We start from the raw sequence: 17,713 nt of genomic DNA on the forward strand, positions 1-17,713 counted from the left end.
TAGTATTTGAATTTGTGTCAGTAACTAAGTTATAAGCAGTTGCTGGCGATCTTCAAATTGCAACTAATTTTCTTTTCACATGATATGAGAGTAAAAATCAATGAAGAATATCCAAAGTCTTTAGAGACATGTTCTGATTTAAAGCATTCAGTAAAGAACAACAATTGTATTTAAACAGGTGGTAGACCTCAAATTAGACCCAGCCATGAGTTTTTTTTTCAGGTGTACACACACCCCTCACTTTTGGCAGGGGAGGGTTTTTTCCATTGTCATTAGCAAGCAGAGAACAGAGTCATACAGAAGTCATGCTTAGAAGCAGAATTTCTGCACAGTCCAAGTCCTCTCCCTGCTCCATAACATAGAAAAAGGAACAATGTGTGTGTTTTAGCAGCAATCCAGTGTTGTGATTTGCTACATGATTTCCAGTCTAGAGAGCAGCCATCATTTCCCCACAGATAAGCCCAAGAGATATGGATGGGCAATTAAAAGTTGAAGCACACACCTTCTAGTCCAGACACAAAGCAAACAGACTCTGTAGCATGCCCTAACTCCCCCAGGGTGGGAAAGAGTAGTTCAGAGATCAATATGAGCTTAAGGAGACTTCATATTTCTCACGTACATGAAAGACTGATTCTTTATCCTTGGAAAAAATTGATCTAGGGGTAGGTTAGAATGAGTGGATTTTAGTACTTTATTTTTAGAAGGAATCTGGTTAGATTACCATTATTGATTGACTGGGTAGATAAATACATTCACTTCCAAACAAGCAATTTGTTTCTCTTCAGCCCTCCCCGCCAATCTTTGAATGTCATGCATTTAATTTACGCCCCCCCCCCCACACACACCCCCCTTAGGTTTGACAGTTCCCCTCTATTTTTCTTCCAACACAGGTGCAATTTTTCTTCATCAGCATACCCCATTTAACTCCCCCTACCTCTACTACTGGTTATGGTAAGGAGTATTTATTTCTCTTTTCTCCTTTAATATTCAAACACTCTGGTGCTTGGACACCAAGATGATAAATGCCTTAGAAGAATCTATCCTAGGCTCTTAGTACTCTACATGATACTAGTTTGAATTTAAGTAATCAAAACAAGGATAAAAGGTGTAATGCAAATGACAGACAGCAACTAAAAATCTTTACACCAGAAAGGGACTAATGTGGATAAATACTACAAAATAAAAGTCAATTCCTAGATTATCTGAAAACTAATAAAAAATAGCTGTTAATCAATTTAAGACATGTTATGAATAAGTAAGAACAGCATAACCTGGAGATCATCCCTTTCAACTACACTTAGAGCCGAGGCTTTTGAGTAAGTTTGCTTGATTGTTACAAACTAAGGTACAAGTTTCACATTAATCTTCCATAACCTTATAAAACTATAATATTAAATGGACACAACAAGAATAAGTCAACGTACACAAGTTAATCAACACCCTACAGACAGGATACATCTGCAATAACTGTTCAGGCAAGAATCCCACCAATTTCTTCCATGGGGAATCCTGAGCAAGAAAAAAGATTTGATCCTCTCTTTAGAGGAAGAGTCCCAATGCATTTCTATTACCCTTCCAGTGTTCTGTATCCATTAACAAGGCAGGAACAGTTTACTTACGGCATAGCTCTGTAGGTGTCTGTATAAACTCGATTTTCATTAGCTTGCCCAGAAACAGAGTAAACCATGGAACTGGCAACTCGATCTGGGTAGTCCACTACTGGTATTTCTGCTGGTTCTGCATTTACAGTTTTTACCTAGTAAAATAATCCCCATCCAAAAAGAGAGAGACATTAAGATATATAACATCTCAGTTTTGTGGTTAAAAGCTTTTTTCTTTTTAAACAAACACCTTTAGCAGTTCACTCTCAGTTTTGTTTGATTTTTAAAATAAATTAAGAAAGCATTTTCAGAACTAGAATTACACAAATTATTCAAAAATGTTCCTATATGTACAGCAGATGACTGAGACACTAGCATCACTACGTTGAAGTTATGAGCTCTATTTTAATACTAGGGTAGCACTGACCAAAGAGAAGTGGAGACTCAGATTGAAATAAGGTGACTGAATGCTTCTGAGGGCTGAGCTCATGTGTGCATGGGGGATTATAGTCTGAACACCCCTCGCATGCTAGACATCACTGAGGACCACAAAGGACCATCAATCAATCATTTAGTGCCACAGCAGTTTCATCCTTTTTGGCACAGGAAGCTCTAGGCCCAAAGCATAAGAGTCCTGTGTTTGTGTTATTTTTAAAGAAATTTGATTCCGCTGCCCATTGTTACATGAAGTATTTGTGCCATGGGTATTTTTGAAACAAGATAGCTTACAAATATATGAAAAAAAGAGTCTTACACTTGCAGTACCATGGAATAGTTTTATCACATTCAGGTAAGCCTCAGCAGCCGCTTCATATCAGTGCCAGATTGATGGATGGAGGACTACATTAATCTTTCCCATGCCCATTACTACTCTCTTTTGGGGGTCAGTTTGAAGGAAGTGGAGCAGTTTTGGAATTGGAAGTAGAAATAGTAGAGAAGGGGTGGGGGGAAGGAGAAAAGAGAAGGAGGAGATTGTTTTATTTGAACTGTAACTTTTATTTATATTTCTTGAAAAGATGCCATTAAGAGGCAGGCTTTTGAAGTGTGAAGATTAGAATAGAAGGAGTAGATTAATGTAGTTGGCTGAGAAACTATATGACTTTTAGAGCGACTGGGTGATCAGCTTTATCTGTAGCCCCAATTCAACAAGTTATTTAAATATGAGTAGACCCACTAACGTCAGGGTAACTATTCACATGCTTAAAGTTTGGCATGAGCTTAAGAACCTTTCCAAACTGGGCCCCTAATGAACTAGACTGCACTTAATGGATCTAAATATGACAGGTATGTTTGTAATGTACCTCTCTGTAGTGTCCTCCAGCATTAAGCATTATAGAGTCTTAAATTTAAATTTCGGTACTGTGTACACGACACTTGATTGTTTGCAAGACTGCCTACCCTTCACAATTCAGACAGAAGAGGGCTTTATTCTCAAAGCTGAGTCTAATCTATATATCTAGAGATTTTAATGTTGTGAAAATATGCAGGCATGAAATCCCTTTAGGGTTTCTTTGAACAAAAGTGTGACTCAACTAGTTTTTCCAGTTCTACAGGTGCTTTACATATACAAGTGTTCCCAAGGAAGAGTCTCAAAACACTCAATATTCTTCCATATTTTATTTGATATGGCATCAAAAGTACTTTTTTAACTCCAAAATATCACTTAATTGATTTTTCCCTGGTTTTCAAATAAACTAAACTAGAGATCTCCATGAATAGAGGAGGGTTTAGGGTTGGCAGAAGATGCCAGTATCCTGCATCTCCCCTTCAACACCAGTTTTTCAAATTCTACCGTGGGACTATTATGCCAATGTTCTTGTTCCCACTAATCGTAGCAGATGTAGCCACCCTAAAAAGCAGACATGATGGCCTAGTCAGTGCCATTCTATACCTGCTAAGCCAGGAAAAGAGTGCTTATCATACCAGAACAGGTTCAATTTAATTGTGATTCTCCTGCTGGTGAAGCAGAGGTGGCACCAGCATGGCCTGGGGCAAGGAGACATACCACACAGACACTCAGTAGTAAAGGTGAGGGGGAAAAGAAACACACACAAAAGAATAGGAACAAATAAGACACCTAAGTGCATCTCCACTAGTAAAATGTATACATACACCTCTACCTTGATATAACGCTGTCCTTCAGAGCCAAAAAAAAATCTTACCATGTTATAGGTGAAACCGTGTTATATTGAACTTGCTTTGATCCACCGGAGTGCACAGCCCACCCCCTCCCCCCAGCACTGCTTTACCGCGTTATATCCAAATTAGGGGTTATATCAGGTGGTGTTATATCGAGGTAGCGGTGTATAATTCACCATCACTGATGGAAGTTGTAGCATAGTGAAGGTTCAGGCTGTAGCCACCACGTTATCTGTTGCGATACTATGGTAAAGATGCCCAAGCCCCAGCGTCACTACAGCGTTCACCCTTACTCTCATCAGTAGTCAATTGCTGCTACAAAGTTTGCTGGCATGGACAAATGAGAAAGAATCTACTTAATTTAGGATAGCAGTGGGCAAGAGACAAATAAAACCTCTCAGAATGCTGCACTGGTAGGATCTCAACTCTTATTCTCCCCAACACACTACAGACAAGGGAAAAAGCAGCATCAACTTCTAAAAACCTATACTGCAGTAAAAGATGAGTTATTTATGAACAATATACAAAGTTTGTGCATTGGCTCAATGACAGGAGCTTGAAAAATATTTTTATCTCCCTCTCCCTTCCCAGCTGTGGGAGTCAGCTCTGTTAGCTGATAGAATGTTCAAGTGCACATAAAGCCCTGCATTTTTTGCCTTAGAAAAATATACTTGTAGATTACACTACGTTGCTTACAAGAAAAATGGGGGGGTGTATGTGCAAGAAACAAAACCTGAGGGGAGAGAGGCACAATTAACAAAAACCTGAGCTAGTAAATGGATGTATTTCCTTAAATAAAAGTCCAAATAAGCTTGTTCATAAGTGCTCAATTATTTTTCAACATAATTTAATTACATTTAGCTCAACTACTGAAAACCTGTGTGGGTACATTCTCATCTGTTTAAGCGTGGCAATGTAGCTTGCCGCTGTAAATTTACATCCACACCCACATAAGCCAGGTTCAAATCAATGTGAGAGCCTCCACAAAGTTACACCAATGTAACTATATTGGTTTAAAAGTCACATCCCTTATATTATGCCAGTGCAACTCTGTAATTAGACCAGACTTTTGGGCAAGAGGAAAATATGATAAGGAAACATGGATTTAAGCAACACATTTGGATATCCACCCTTTAGCAGCAGTCCTTCAGTCTAAGGCTATGTCTACACTAGCACTTTTGTAAAAGTTTTGTCAGTCAGGGATGTGAACAAACATATACCCCTGACTAACATAAATTCACCAACAGACACAGCATTGTGGACAGCACTATGTCGGCATATAGTGGCTACATGGGAGATCTTACAGCGGTACAGCTGCTGCGGTAAGGTCTGTAATGTAGACAAAGCCTAAGAAAACAATGTAACTTATTCTGGACAACACAAGGTTTAAAGTACAGGACACAAACACAGCTTGCATACATGAACAATTGCAAATTAGAGCATAAAGTTATGACAGACATTCAACAAGATTTATCAGCAGAGGAACCATTTAATTGTCCAATTTAGGAAAAAAGTCATGCATTTTAAATCCATCTTAGTGTTTAGTTATTCCCAGTTAACAAGTCTGTTTTGACAGTGTTTTTACTAACGCATGAGTCATTTATGGCTAGGAAGAATTCAAATCCTGATCAGGTCACAAATGAGAGTTTGGAGGTTAGAACTAAGACCTCAGAGGAGAATGCATTGACTTTGATACATGAAAAACAGCACATAATTGGAAGAATGTAAATTATCCACTTAGGATGGAGAAGTAGAGATCTAGAAATGGCAAATTAGAATGGAGATATTTTGGCAGAACTTGGCTGGTAGAGCAACAGGAAAGAACTGGGGAAATGTCTTATTCAGTCTCACTCAGTGCTCTCAGGGTATTTATTATAGGCTCCACGCTGCGAAGCATGGCCAAGCTATCCCAGAGCTGCGGACCCTGGAAGCCATCCATTGCCTGACTTTTGTCAGAAGTTCATGGAAACTACTATGTTTCCATGAAATATTTTGTTTTCAACAAAGTGGCATTTTCCAACTAAAACCACTTTCATCAGAAAGTTCAGAACCAGTTCTACCAGTGGACCCCGATTCCCACAAGAAGTCTTCCAGTGGACCAGGAAAATAGACTTGACATGTACTTGCCTGATATTTCTACTTTGTTTTTTTTAAAAGACGACTTCTCACATCTTTATAAAGCAGCCAAAAAGAAAACAAGAAATCACAAACCCCACCCTCAAAAAACCCTGAACTTTAAAAACGAATTCTCTCTCCTTCACAGTCACTTAATATCATACTAGTTCAGAGGTTCGCAAAGGGAGGATCGGGACCTCAAAGTGGGTCATGACCACTGTTGCCTCTAATTTTTCCTCATACATGTGGAATTAATTTTATTACAGAAGCTCCCCAATTTATGCAAGTGTTCCGTTATGCCAAAAAAAACAAAACAAAACAAACTTACAGAACTTTTTCCATAAGTCCGGATTTCTGTAAGCTGGGTTTGCATAACCCAGGGACTGTCTGTATGTGCACCAATATGGAAGTACATATATGACACAACATCTCCATATTGGTGCACGTAAACTTCATGTGGTGGGATGGGCTGAGAGGTTCGGTGTATGTGAGGGGGCTCAGGGGTGGGGTTGAGATGAGGGGATTGGGATGCAGGAGGGGGCTTGGGAAGAGAGTTGTGGCGTGTGCTCTGGGGTCAGGCCAGGGATGAAGGGCTTGGGGTGCAGGCTGCCCCGGGGCTAGAGTGGGAAAAAAGGACTCATCACAGCTCTCTCTCTCTCTCTCTTTTCCCCCCACGACAGCACCTCTGGCAGGCCTGGGCCTGGTGACCTGCCTGGCGACTGTGCAGCTTACAGGGAACCTAGGTTGTGACATCATTTTAATGGAATTGCCAAGGCTGGTGTTGGGCTCCAGCAAGTCTGAAGCCAAACCCGAAGCTGAAACCCAAACCCCACTGCCCAGGGTTACGGTTACATGGCCCCCACTCCAGGGCAGAAGCTTTTGGGCTTCAGCTTTGGCCCCCGCTGGCGGGACGCAGGTGGGCTCAGTCTTTCCTCCTGGGGTCATGTTGTAATTTTTGTTGTCAGAAGGGGGTCACAATGCAATGAAGTTTGAGAACTGCCGTGTTAGTTGTGCTGTCCTAAGGACACATACAAGATTTGGTTAATTTCAATACAATATGATATAATAGGCAAGCCCCCCTGATGTGTTGTGAAGGAAGCGTGCTTCCCCTTGAAGTCCTAATAGGAGATGAGATCACAGGAGGGGAAACTTCAAAGGGAAATCACAACAACACTTTCCTTCCAAAACAGCTATTACACTGGAGAAATGACTGGGAAACGTTTAAATTCATTTCAGGGACTTGAACTACAGACTTTGCCTTCCTTTGCAGCCAAAACAAGTCACAATTTAAGCGGGTTCTGTGCCCAGCTGTGCCACGCATTTCCTCTGTAACTTTTAGTAAGCCAAACTCTCAGCTCCTCAGTCTGCCAAACAAATCTGTGCAAATCCTAAATTAAGAGATCATTTTGGTGAGGAATGAACCCAGGTACCACAGCGATGGGTGCACTATCAGAACCTGAATAAGAGGGGTAATTTATCAATCATTCTTCACTTTTGAAAGTTAGTCCTATTCAGTTTGGAAGTCAGAGGCAAAAATGGTCTCTCTTACTGTATTCTCTCCTTCCTCTGTCTCATTGGCTGTGAAGCATGATTACTTTTCAAAAATGACAATTTCTTCAAAATCAGGAATAGAACAATGTTTTAAACAAAGCAATTTCAAGACCTCTCTATATTTCATGTCATAATGAGATTTTTCTGGGCAGACAGAGAAGGTCTCTGAAACATAAGACACTTAGCAAAAACTTCACACAGAAAAAATCTTTTAACTCAAAAAGTACTCAATTAATTTCATATAAAATGTTCAGAGACTGTTCCAGTTCTCAAGGAGACCTAATCCTAGAAGTTTCTTAAGATGAAGAGTTTTGGGTGGTTTGTTTTTGTGTGGAGTTATAAGAGTGAAATAAACCCCACCATTTGCAAAATAATCATGAATATTGTGGCAACTATGAAGACGCTACCAATATGTTCCCTACCACAGTCAACCTTGGAACCTTGGCCTGGTATCCAAAACAAAACATCTACTCCTTATGCTAAAAGGAGATCATCATAAACAGGGAAAAAAAACAGAAAAATCAAAAAAACCAAAAGAAAATTATTTCTAAGACAATGACAAGCATTAGAGGACAACATGTTCACATGCATAGTATCCAATTCTTCCACTGCAGTAGCAAAAAACTTCCACCATCATCACTTAGAGCAGGATTGAGTCCCAAAACAATAAGCTAAACTCATTTTTTCAGATAAAGCCAGGACATAAACTGAAGGAGACTCAACTACCTAGAAAACGTGAAGGGGTAAAAACAAGCTATTACAGACCTATGAGGAGATAAAAGAAACTTTAAGCAGAAGTTTCTAAAATGTAATCATAACTGTAATTCAAACAAGTTGTTTATAAATATTTTATCCTTTACTTTCGTAATATATCTGGCAGTTTTCTGGCCAAAATAATCTTCCAAACCATAAATTCTAAGATATTAAGAGAGACCTTTGCAACAGAAACTAGCTGAAACCTTAACTATGGAGAGGCTACCACTTCTTTATACTGACCCCGCCCCCCCCCCCCCCCAAAAAAAAAAAAATAAAACCACAAGACATCAGATAGACAATCATCAGCATTTTAAGTTTTACTGGTAGTTTCCTACATATTCCCTTTTCTGCCATCTTGAAACATGAGTAAACAAGTAATGAAAAGGCACACCCAGAAACTGTCTCACCAAAACATTTACTTCAAATGATTCTTTATAGCAGTTTCCAGTACAGTCCTGGCTCATGACCTTTACCCAATGAGCACAGGTAGAATCACATGAGTCATAACACACTTACAGAGGTACACAATGAATACTGTGAACATAGTTACAAGCATTAAGAAATCATGTACCCCTGAAATTTTGTGTTAGGTATTAAACAATCCAAAATAAATCAAGCTGGGTTTTTTGGAAAACAACTACAAGTAAAAGCTAGTAAGGATGTTTCCTGAAATTAGATAACAGATCTCACAGCCCAGTTGCTAGGTTTCCAGAGAGGTTAACTGGGAGCCTACATCAAAGCACTGTTGCGATTTTGTGTGTTTCCTCTTCTGTGTTCTTAGTATTACTGTCTGATTACCTCAGACCATCTGTTTACAGAGTAATTTAGTATAGCAATACACACAAGACCTGAATAGTTTTATGAAAATATGATAGTAAATTATTTTACAATAATTTTACTGTTGGGAACAACCCACCGTAGAAGCTGAAAACAGACACCTAGTTAAACAATGGCTTTCTGAAGTGCTTTTGCTCTATTCCATGTGCAAATGGACTTGTTATTGTAGAGTTGCCCTTAGTATTACACTAATATTTTTCCAGATTTTTTAAATGGGAGTTTTACATAATGATGTCACTTATTATGGAGGTGAGTCAAATTTGGGGCATAGAAATCTTGAGCTTGAGAAGAAATTTGAGGGTTTGTACCGGTTTAGAACAAATATCCAATATTAAGCTTACCCATTCTTCTACATTGGGGGGATCTTCTTCATAAACCTTTGCTTTATCCCAGAGAATGTTCATTTTACCATAATAATTCATCTGACTTCGGGTCTTTACAGAAAAGTATATGATTATGGCAAAAGCCACAATAATCAAGAATCCCAAGACAATGGCAATAGCCTAAAAAAGAAAAAAATATGCAGCAGATATTTATTTGATTTAAAGACAAAACCATCCATTCAAAGTGCCAAAAATAAGTTCAGAGCCCCCTCCTCTAAACAAACAAACAAACAAACCACCCACAAACAGCTGCTGTCTCCTCCACCTCCACACAAGTCAAGATCCTAATCCAAATTACAAGTCCAACATCTTCCCATGAGATGAACATCCTCAATTTCCAGACCAATAAATGGGCTTTGGAGCATACGGAGGAGACCAAACTGAAGCTATTTAAGACTAGTAGAGGAGAAAATCCTGCTGGAAAACTGCCCCCGCCCCCACACTTTTATATAAAGGCGGCTGGATCTTGGGCACTTGCACCGATTTCAGCTGTGCATCCTGTATGAAACATTAAAAGAACTGCTCTGCAGGACCACCACCTACTCACCAATTTTTTTTTTTTAAATAACTGCTCAAAGGTGACATGAAAAGGATTTTTTTAATTGAGCTTCTCCTTTCTTGCTTTTTTAATTTTTAAACTTTTTTTTTTTTAAAAGAGAGAGTTTTAAACCAGAAACATTAGAAAAGTCAATTTTTTTTCTCCCAGTAAAACCAGAAAGGGACCTTTCAGGAGTTTCCAAGCATATTTACTAAGAGCTTTAATATCTTTACTGAAGAGGAATCAAGGAAGTTAGATCTTTAGCAAAGGCCTCCTTGAGCCCAAATGTGAATTTAACTTAAATTAGGTTTATAAAGAAGAAAGTGAATGAAAACTAAAAGTGACTTGAGAGGTCAATTTTCACTTACATGGCTTATCTGACATTTCCCTGAGGCCTTGTCTTCATTGAACAAGGAAGGAAAAAAATAGAAGAAAAAAAAAATCTGTTCTTAACTTGAGTTAACTAATTTGAGGTAAATCCTAATGAAGGCAAGGCAGTTTGTAGTTTTCACACAGAATACCAGGTCAGATTAGATTTCCCTGAAGCAGGTTGAGTCAAAGCCTACTGAACAGCCTAATCTTAGACTTGATAACCTGAACCAAAAAAAAAAAAAACTACAAACCACCTCTTCACTAAGATCTTACTTCAAGTTAAAAATACCCTCTCCTACAGCGAAGACAAGGTTTTTACAATAGAATTCTCCAAACCTCAGATTCTTTCAGTCAGACAGAATCCAAATTTCTGAGAAAGTTGGAAACAAACCAGAAAACCTCCCAAACACTTTCAGGCCTTCTTTGCTCAGCAGCCCAGTTTTCTTTCCCCTCCCTCCCATGCAGGTCACTTTTAAAGGAAGCACCATCTCATGTGATCCCCCCAGACGCCACATGCAGTTTTCCTTTGAGTACATTTTGGGGCCTTAAACGGAGCATGCACACGTTTCAATACATTAATCTACCTATATCTAGAAGAAAAATCAATATGAGAAGGCAAGAGACCAGGGAAAACTGTGTTCACTAATTAGGATAGGGGACCAGAAGTCTCCTGTATTGTGCCATTAAACTTCACCAGCTCTGATTTTTTCTGCACATAAATTTAATTAAAATTAAATCTACTTTTTAGAAATGTGGGAATTAGTCAATAATATGGTTCACTGTGGTATTCTAAAAAAAGGCCTACTGTGCACAAGTTGTATTTATCTCAGGCTCTTTTAATCATCAAATATAGGTTTTCAAATTTAGTATTTTATAAAATTCCATTAGCCCAACATATTAGTGACTGCAGTAGCTAAAGTATTATTTTAAAGGTATTAAATGTATCATCACCAGGTCATATTGGACACCATGAAGTGGTTATGGCTTATCAGTGTGACTTTTTTCTTGCACAGGTGCAATTAGTGCATATAAAATTTGATACAGGAGACTAGGTTAAAAAACGCTGACAAAGAAACAAGACTCACATTCACAAATAAAAATATCGAAAGTAGTTAGCTCCTTTTACTGCGACAGGGCAGGGATGTGGTGGGGCAATGGGACATGAGAAAAAAAGGTTGACACACTAACAAATCACCACCTTTAAAAAGGACTTTATTTTAACTTTCTAAAAGTGATTTGTATTTATTTTAATTACACCCATGCTCATGGATAGGGCGCTACGAAATTCACAACCATGAAAAACACATCATGGACCATGAAACCTGGGGGTCCCATCCCTCCCCCCATGAAATCTGGTCTTTTGTGTGCTTTTAACCTATACTATACAGATTTCACAGGGGAAGACCAGCATTTCTCAAATTGGGGACCCTGACCCGAAAGGAAGTTGCAAGGGGAGGGCTTGCAAGGTTATTTTAGGGGGATTGCGGTATTGCCACCCTTACGTCTGTGGGCATCCAGAGAGTGGATGCTGTTAACCAGGCGCCGAATTCTAAAGGCAACACCTTGCCAGTAGCAGCACAGAAGTAAAGGTGGCAATAACATACTATGCCATCCTTACTTCTGTACTGCTGCTGGCGGCAGCTCCGTCTTCAGAGCTAGTCTCCCTGACAGCTCCTGCCACTCTCCAGCTGCTCAGCTCTGAAGGTAGAGCTTCCACCAGCACTATTGCAATGCCCCCAGCCTTGCAACCCCTCCACAATTCCTTTTTGGATCAGGACCCCTACAATTACAACACCATGAAATTTCAGATTTAAATAGCTGAAATGATTAAATGTATGCATTTTTAAATCCTATGAATGTGAAATTGACCAAAATGGACCATGAATTTAGTAGGGCCCTACTCATGAAGTTTACTATATTGCTAGAAGCATATAAAAGTTATTCAGGCTCTTCATTTGTTTTAGAAACACTCAGTGCAGTGGGTAAGGTAGAATTTGAAGGAGTTGGTTTAATGAGCAGAGAAAGTTTAGCTAGATTAGCTATGAATTTTGTACATGACTGTTTTGTACTCAGAAGCGTTAGATGTACGATTTAGTTACCTAAAGGAAAAAAACAAAATAGACATTAGTGCATACATACCTCCTGAGGCTCTACCACACAGTAGTGATACAAGTATTGATTCATAAAGATTCCTGTATTTGTAGAAGCATAATATTGGCTGCACAGAGCAACAAGTTGATTGTAGAACACTGATCCTGAAGCTTGTGCAGTTGGGTTTACTGCCATTACATACACTATGGATGCAATGAATACCAAGAAGCCAAGGATAGCACTTACTATTATCACAATTAGATAATATCTTCTTGTTCTGGACATGCTTGAGTTGGTAACACTTATTATAAAAATTGCCATTCCAGCAATGAAGCAAAAAGCTGACATTGCAAGCATGAAGCCTTTAGCAGCTCGGGGCTCAATGTAATTTCCTCCAATGCCATAAGCTCCACCATATCCATATCCATAACCGTAACTGCCACTGTAACTGCCTCCAAAACTACTATATCCAGGATATCCTATGCCAGATCCCAAAGAGGAACTTCCATAGAATTCTAGATCCCAAGGCAATGTGGAAGCAACACAAGCAAAGATGCCTACACACATCACTATAATGAGAACTGACATGATCTTTATTATTCCTGGAGGGGAAGTCCATTTGTAGAAGTGTTGCACTTCATCCTCTGGATAGTAGGAATACGCTGGTTGAGAGTACATGGGCTGAGAGCGCATCTCCTCAGCATATGTAATGTTGCTTGGTGCATAGTGAGAAGGTTTGCTGCAATAAGATGAACACATTATCAACTGAAGTTTTTAGCCAGCTATGAAAAACTATCTTACAAAAAATGGTAGTGAATGACACTCATGCAATGAAATTATGAATTTATCAGGAACAGACTAAGTCAAGAAATGGTCAGAATTAGCCAATTTTTAAAGAAGACTCCCTAAATTTAAATGGAATGCATATATTCCTCCAAAAAGATGGAATTCTATTCTCTGAGATGCTTTTACAATGGTTAGCTACAAATATTAGAAGAAGGTTGAAATTAATCCACTCTGACCATTGGCATTTAGAGATTACTGTAACAGGTGCTCCGGAAAACTTGGAAAGAATATTTAACCGTGATAATTTGCAGTATTTATTATACAAAATAGTAGCGCCCACGTTTGTAAAGGTATTTAGATGGAATGGCACTCAACAATGCCTAACTGATTTAGAAGCCTAAATCTCATTTTCAAAAGGAATTTAGGCACTTAGGAGCCTAAACCCCATTGATAGTCAGTTGCTGCACTCAGTGTTGCAACAAGTAACACCTAATTGACAGTTTAAATTTTATGTTTGATTAGTTTACAGATCTGAGAGACAAAAATCACCTTGTAAAGTGATAAACAAGCTATCAGACCATTCTACATGTGCCCCATGTGTTAGATAGATGTTTGCTTTTTCATTAAAGAAGCAGCAAGGTGCAGTCTAACACAGGGGTGGGCAAACTATGGCCCACAAGCTGGATCTGGCCCGCAAACTGTTTTAAGCTGGCCTGCGATCTCCAGCTGGGGCGCCAGGTCAGGGGCCACACCACGTGGCTTAGCCCCGTTCCGCGCATAGGAACTGGAAAAAGGACATGCCACTGCTTCTGGGGGAACCACCTGAGGTAAGCGCTACTCAGAGCCTGCACCCCTGAGACTCTCCTCATGCCCCAAAACCCTGCCCCATCCCCGATCCCCCTCCTGCTTGCAAAGCCCCTTGATCCTAGCATGGAGCAGCCTCTTGCACCCCAAACCTCTCATCTCCAGCCCCACCCCAGAGCTCACACCCCCAGCTGGAACCTGCACCCCTTTCCACACCCCTACCCCAGCCCTGATCCCCCTCCGAACTCCTCGGTCCCAGCCCAGAGCACTCTCCTACACCCCAAACTCCTCATCCCCAGCCCCACCCAAGCTCACACCCTCAACCAGAGACCTTATCCCCTCCCGCACCCCAACCCCAATTTTGTGAGCATTCATGGCCCACCATACAATTTCTATTCCCTGATGTGGCTGTTAGGCCAAAAAGTTTGCCCGCCCCGGTCTAACAGCAGCATGAGAGTTATGATAGTTGACACAGTTACTGTTAACAGTTATATAAATGAGCTGTTAAAAGATATGAACTCCAACTATGTACACTGCTTATCTGGGGTAAATTAAATTGGTAACCAAAGCAGAAAAGAGGATATTTACAATTCATCTGGTCGATAAGGTGGAGGACTTTCAAAAGGTCTGGATGACATAGTTGAAGTGCTTGGCCACTAAATGCAGACTTATTTTTGGTAACTAAAAGGGGGGGAAAAAAAAAAAGGTGACAGGCTTAGTAACAAAGCAATCTAAACTTAATGACATTATAGCTAGTATGATCACTTTAGTAAGTAGCACAGATAGCTATTCAATCTTGAACAACAACAAAAAGACAAGTAGACAAATCATTTTTTTGGTCAAGGCTTTCAATTCACTAACTGCAAACAAACACACACTATTCCTCCAAAATATCAGAGACTTCCCTTCATCTTACAGTTTTTTAATACAGTGGTTGATCTTAACACTATGATTTCTCCCAAAAATTTCTTGAATTATTTAACAGCTTGCTTGATCTCTCAAGTAGTGACACCACGGAGAATTCTTCATGATCATCTACATTTTCTTCTTTTTTGGAGGGGTGCATTACTTTTGCCTTTACCCAGTTTGTTTACATACTGACACAAAGCAGTACATCATTTCAGATGACCATTGGTTCAGTGCATCTACTAGATTATCCCCAAATGTTGAATTAAATTGTATGTTTTTCTAAAGAAGAGTGAGAAAAGACCTTTGCCAATCAGATCCTGCATGAACAGCAAAAGAAAAGAGCAATAGGACTTGGCAATACTGTCCGGGAAACTTTTGTTATTCAAGCATTCAAAAGAGCAAATTTTATCCCCACCCCACCCTGCCTCCAGTGAGAGCAAGTACTGTACATAGCAAATAGGTTTTTGATGGTGGAGGTTCTTGGTTTTAGAGTCATCATCTGTAGAGTGAAGTGCCAAGAGCTCTCTTTAAAATTATCCTTTTAAAATTATGGTTTGAAACAATAATTATTTCAGTCTCTGAAGTGGGTATCCTCGTTAACTGCTGGAATAGGAAAAGCAGTTCAATAAACATCACCAAAACATTTCAAACTTAGTTATGCAGAGTACAGCTATTTCAACCAAAATGTAATTTGTTTCAGTGCAGCCTTGAGGTGATACTACAGTGAAGAATGGAAGATATTAGTTGCTGAATAATACAGCATTTCTTTGGGAGGCAAAGAAGAATTTAATGCTTGTGTTCCCGTGCATACTGAAAATGTCTTTACAGAGATGACAGCATTCATAATAGACTGAATGCCCTAGTGGAATTGTCACTCCTAAGGGAGAAGAAAATGGGTCTTAAGGAAGCAACGTGTTAGAAAGACCCATTTTGGAATGGGACACCCAGGAAGTACTTACTGACTGCTCCCAAGGGATATGGTGTTCACAACTTCGGTGGAAACTACGTATTAAAATCATATGATTGATTCTTCCCTCCCAGTATTACTCTTTTTGAGAGAACACATCAGAAAACCTAATTATAGTGCACAGCCCCAGAACAATGAGGCAGGCTAATTTGCAAAAGATGTAACTGAAAAGTCATCATGATGTCACGGCGAGAACTCCCAACTAACAGGATGAGTTTAAATATGCAACTAAGCATTTAGTAAGTGAGATCTGCGCATGATCTAGCTACAATAATAAGCAATGCATATTAGTACCCCACAGACTGAAAGTACCAGCTTTTTGTCTTATTTCAAATTACAAGCCATAAGCATAAATATATACGAAAACTTTTAATAAGAAGCTAAAGTCCACTAAATTTCCACATTGATGAGTTTGGTGGAGGAGGAACAACTCCTCCCCCCGACCACCTACACAAACAAACAACACTACAAACTAGACACACGCACACACTCTACTCTCGCCCCCATCCCACTTCGAATTCCCATTCAGAGGCTTGTAACCCAGTCAGGCACTCAGCTCCAGGAGATCATTTACCTTAATATCAGCAACACCTGGACTCGCCAGATCCCCGCTCTTTAACCTCTCTGCTCTGCAACTAGGAGTTGCCTGCTCGCATTGCCTCCTCCCGCGTCCCTGCCAAGCAGCCACACCCAGCCGCCGTACATGCGCCCTGCCTGCACACCTGGGGCTAGGAGCGATCATCCCCCACTCCTCCCTCACCGCCCGGGTGGAAACCAGCCCAGCGGCTCCCGCTGCCCTGCCTGGAATGCGGGGTGGGAGCCGCCGATTGGCTGGTCTCTTCCCCTCCGACAGCGGGCGGGGCGCTCGCGGTGCGTGACCCCGTCACCTGAAACTCAGCGCCGGGACTAGGCAGCGAACAGGTTGTTCCTGCAGCGCCGCTAGCGAGCGCGTGGAAGGAGCCGGGAACCAGTTTCGAGTGAGGATGTCCAGGCTCTGAGCTTCTAGTGTAAACAAAGGGCGGGCGGGAGACGAGGGGCAGAGGGAGAGTCTCTCACTCTCTGCCCTTCCGTGATGGCAGTTCACAGACACTTTAACCCTTGCAGCGGGATTAATGTGTCGCCCTTCCCCTACTGCCCAGAACTGCCCCACTGAGATCAGTGGGCAATTTGGAGGCGCGGTGATAAGGCCCTTAGATTGCAACTCCTCAGCCCAGGCACCCGTTTTGGAATTGTTTGTAAAATGGCTGTTGTGTTGCAGAAATAAAACACGAATGGGCACAGCTACCTGGCCTAGAGGGGTTAGCGCTGGGAAAAGAGAAAGACAACTTGAGGGGAGAGCATTAAGGCAAAGGTGATAATACCTACCATTCTCTCTCTGCCAGTGCCACCCTTTTAAATCAGCAATACTAGGAGCGGGGTGGTGCTGTTTCTATGCATCTTTCCCCTTCCTCACCTGCATGCACTGGAAGGAAATAAAAATAACCGAGGTTTTATAATATATTAACTTTAGTTTTTGGGGTGGTGTAAGCTAAGGTTTGAATTTAAACTTAAATAGTTAAGAGTGGTACAACCCTCTGCCTGACACTCTAGTATAGCAGTACCTTTTCCAGCTTAACTTAAACGCCTTCCTAAGCAACATAAACAAAACCCCAAAAATATCTGCATGGGGCCTGCTTTACTCTTAAAACGTAGGTTGACATAGCTATTGGTGGTCAGAGGTATAAAAGGTCCACTTTCCTGAGCACTATATCATAACTATGCCCACCTCATCCCCAGTGTAGAGGCAGCTAGGTTGAGAGAAGAATGCTGTTGTTGACTCAGTTTCTGTTGTTTGGGAAGATGAAGTTCCTAGAGCAACAGAAAA

General features: G+C 40.5%; 1 protein-coding gene across 2 annotated transcripts in view; it reads right to left on the reverse strand.

Moving 5' to 3' along the window:
* OCLN (occludin) overlaps positions 1 to 16,631 on the reverse strand; it is a 30,767-nt gene extending 14,136 nt beyond the window's left edge. The window contains exons 1-5 of one of the 2 annotated variants that reach the window (XM_050946132.1): positions 16,424 to 16,631; positions 14,562 to 14,654; positions 12,630 to 13,122; positions 9,341 to 9,502; positions 1,620 to 1,756 (exon numbers count right to left, since the gene is read on the reverse strand). In XM_050946132.1, coding sequence (XP_050802089.1) covers positions 1,620 to 1,756; positions 9,341 to 9,502; positions 12,630 to 13,122; positions 14,562 to 14,611 — 842 coding nt within the window. In that variant the 5' untranslated portion in view covers positions 14,612 to 14,654; positions 16,424 to 16,631. Of the gene's footprint in view, positions 1 to 1,619; positions 1,757 to 9,340; positions 9,503 to 12,431; positions 13,123 to 14,561; positions 14,655 to 16,423 lie in introns of both variants that reach the window. The other variant, XM_050946131.1, reaches the window with a different exon arrangement.
* Between the last annotated feature and the right edge of the window lie 1,082 nt (positions 16,632 to 17,713).

This window comes from Gopherus flavomarginatus, chromosome 3 (assembly GCF_025201925.1).
Source record: "Gopherus flavomarginatus isolate rGopFla2 chromosome 3, rGopFla2.mat.asm, whole genome shotgun sequence".
Lineage (NCBI taxonomy): Eukaryota > Metazoa > Chordata > Testudines > Testudinidae > Gopherus > Gopherus flavomarginatus.